The 3,490-nt window shown below is 49.5% G+C and overlaps 1 protein-coding gene across 1 annotated transcript in view; it reads right to left on the bottom strand.

The window, feature by feature from the left end:
* Positions 1–482: 482 nt before the first annotated feature.
* The window catches only part of CES5A (carboxylesterase 5A), a gene marked incomplete at its 3' end in the record, with an annotated part of 14,185 nt that continues 11,177 nt past the window's right edge, over positions 483–3,490 (bottom strand). The window contains 2 exon segments of the mRNA XM_008564367.1: positions 483–630; positions 3,194–3,262. Coding sequence (XP_008562589.1) covers positions 483–630; positions 3,194–3,262 — 217 coding nt within the window.

Here is a 3,490-nt window from a genome sequence, read left to right as displayed (position 1 = left end):
CAGGTGCACAGTAGTCCCTTAATAAATATTTGTTAAAAGGGGAGGAAGGGGAGGAAAGGGAAGGAAAGGGAGGAAAAAAGGAAGGAAAGAAAGAAGGAAGGAAGGAAGCAAGCAAGCAAGGAGGGAAGGAAAGATTTGTGTCCCCACAAGTCATCTCTTTCTGATTGTTCCGCTACTCCTTATAGCTAAGATATTCGGGAAGATATCTCCAGAGAGAAAAGAACATGGGGAGCAGGCCCCAGAAAATTATGGGGTGGGAATTTTCTGGATGGTCCTGAAGAAGAGGAAGAAGCAGAAACAGCATAACTGACCAATATTCCCAAACTCTGAAAGCAGGGAAATTGCAAAGGTCAGCACAGCACAGTTTCATTCCAGACATCCCTGAGACCTCCGTCTCAGTGAGGGAACAGAGGGGCATGGGTCCCTGTGGCTGCCACCCTCAAGGGGCTGTGGCCCTGGGGGGAGGGTGCTCAGAGACTCACCTCTGTGATATGTAGCTGTGACCAGCCCAGGAACCACAAAGAACACATCTCCAAACAAGTCCAGTAAACTGTCTCGGATTTCAACCATGGAGTGCTTGCCGTGGAAGTATTCATTAGCCACAAGGTGCATACACGGGGTGGGGATGTGCTGTAAAATATCATGGTCACAGGAGACTCAAGTCAGCAACAGTGGCCAACATGTTAAGCCCTTGCTTGCGCACGCATGATTCCCCATGCTTTACATGCATTGGCTCATTTAATCCAGATAGCAGTCCTAGGATGCAAGTGTCAAAACTATCCCATTTCACAGAACAGAAAACTGAGGCTTAAAGAGGTTTAGTGGTTGGTCCAAACTAGTGAAGTCATGATCCTTTCCCAAGACTATCTGCATCCAAATCCCATGTCCTAGACACAGTACACATGCCTCTCTTCTGTTTCAGAAAGTGTCACTTCTGGGCAGAGCTGGCTACATCATTTGTGGGGCTCAGTGCATGGTAAAATTGTGGGCCACCTTATTCACAGTTATTGAAAATTTTAAGATGGTGACAGCAGAACATTAACCCTGTGTATGACCCTAGGCCACACATCCATGACACCGGCCCTGCCTGGTGCCAGCATTGCCTCCAGCCCTTTGCTATTTTACCTAAGCTAGTTGTTCTCCTAGAGCTGCAGTTCCCTCATCTATGAAAAAACCAGGTGTAGGGAGGATTTTACAAGCGTTCTGCCTGGCACAGAGCAGGCCGTCAGTTCTCTCGATTCCCTGAGACCTACTGTCGAGAGTCTTCACAGGGCGTTCGATGCCTTCTCTGACTGGGCACGAGCCTTCCTCCCAGTCTTCTCCCCTCCACTTGCCCCGAGCACAAATGGCAGAGGGTGGAAGGTAAACTTTATGAGGAATCTGGGGTCTGCCCCAGTGGTGATGTTTATAGGGGTCTGGTGCTGGGGGGAATGCTGGGCATGTTGTTGCACCTCAATCTCCTACCACAAAGACAGTGGCACAGGCCTTGATAGGGTCCTTTGGGCTTTGCAAGTGTTGCAGCATATGCCACATCTGGGAGTGCCGCACAAAGTCGTTTATCGGGTCCTCAGAAGGCTGACGGAAGAAATGGCTCTCTAGTGGTCCAGGCTGTGGAGCAGGGAGCTGGCCACATGGACCAGATGACTGGCAGACCACATGGTGCTGGAGGTATCCAAGATGGGTACAGGTGCTGTGTGGAGTCTCTGGAGAGACCCGATAGGACAGTCACAGTGCAAACCCCTAGGGTTCCAGTGCAAGGCTATGCCTTCTGCATCAGAGAACTACTTACCACTTGAAAAGTGGCTCCCAGCATGCAACCGGGCCTGGGAGAGACAGCCTGTCCATCTGTTCATCTTGAACTTTGCCACACGACCTGGGACTTGGCTCAAGACACCTAATCTCCTTGAATGCCCTCCTGCCCAAGTGTTCCCTTCCCCTAAAGCCAGATCAATGACCACTTCCTGCAGGAGGCCATCTCCAATCCAGCCTGAGAGATTCCAATATCCAACTTACATTTTAAATATCTCTCCAACTTTAGTCCCAATTCCCATCATCAGACAATCAAGGTGCAACAAGCATCCCTCCAACAAGTCTTAGGGCCTGAGGATCCCCTGCCCACTTCTGGCCCACTCTGCAGCCAGACAGCTCTTTCCAATGTGGAAATCAATTCATGTCACTCTTCCTTCTGTTCCCAGGCCTTGGGGATGAAGTTTACACTCCTTCCATAGCTTATAACAGCTGCCAGCCCCTCTCCTGCTGCAACCAACCCCTCAGCTGATCTCAACACACCCTTCTGCTCCCGATTGTCCTCTGGGCTCCTGCAGACCCTACTCACCCCGTCCCTCCATCATTAGACAGGTTACTTCTCCCCAAGGGAGAGAGCCGCCTGCCCTCCCATGGGCACCACAGGTCCCGGACATTCCTGTGCTCTGGCCTGTATGCACTAGCCTGAAGCCCATCCACACTGCACTCCAGTGTCTGGGGAAGTGCTGGAGCATGTGGACACCCAGTAAACATTTGTTCCATAAATGAAATGAACCTAGCACTGAATACATGTCATGGTAAGAAGGAAGGAGTCCATCACTAAATGCTAGTGTCTAGAGAAAGCCCGGACACTGATGTGCCTGTGCAGTGAATGAATGAGTTAATTACTGAATAATGAATGAACGAATGAGAAAATGACAGGTACTGCTAGAACTTAACACAAAGCCTGGCTGGCATGTAGTGAATATGGGTCCCCAATCCCATGTGTGTTTCAGAGTTCACAACTTGGCAAATTGCAGATAAATCCTTCAGTACATATGCTTCATATTATATGACATGCTTGGGGTGGGGAACAGCATCCTGACACCCATATTAATATGTCTGCAGAGAAACATATGAATAGTGGGAAAAATAAAGTCAATTGACTTGTGAGAACAGTGAAGACTTAGTGGCCACAGATCAGTCTAGGTCAGGTTGGGCTGCCATGCATGTTACGAAATGCCTTTGGGTTTTTAGAGCTTTTTGGATTTGGGGATTGTGGGTAAGGGGTGGTGGGCCTATATCTACTAAGGGTCTATTGAATGAATGAATGAATGAATGAATGAATGAGGAATGTCTACATGCCCAGCTCCTACCTCTGACTGTGACCCAGGGAAGTTTGATAAATGAATGAATCTCTGGAGAGCCACAGTCACCCGAGCTCACTCACCAGAATGGAGTGTATCAAAAGGAGGGCAAAAGACTTGTTGGAGCCACCAAGGATCTCCGGAATCTCCTTCTGTGAAGAGAAGCAGGGTGCCCTCTGTGAGCGTCTGATCATCAAAAGGCAAACCAGTCTCTCCAAGGGCCTGGGCTACCACCTTTCAGCCCCAGGTGGCCACATGTAGAGGCAGCCTTAGTGGGTGGGTCAGACAGTGAATTTCTCCTTGTCATATTTGGTCAAAGGCAGACATTCCCTGTCATACCTATGGCCTCATTGGACCCCAGTGGCTGCCCTATGGAAAGC

Source organism: Galeopterus variegatus, unplaced genomic scaffold, assembly GCF_000696425.1.
Source record: "Galeopterus variegatus unplaced genomic scaffold, G_variegatus-3.0.2 Scaffold18421, whole genome shotgun sequence".
Classification (NCBI taxonomy): domain Eukaryota; kingdom Metazoa; phylum Chordata; class Mammalia; order Dermoptera; family Cynocephalidae; genus Galeopterus; species Galeopterus variegatus.
The sequence above is the reverse complement of the archived record's forward strand: the minus strand, read 5'-3'. Positions and strand labels throughout refer to the sequence as shown.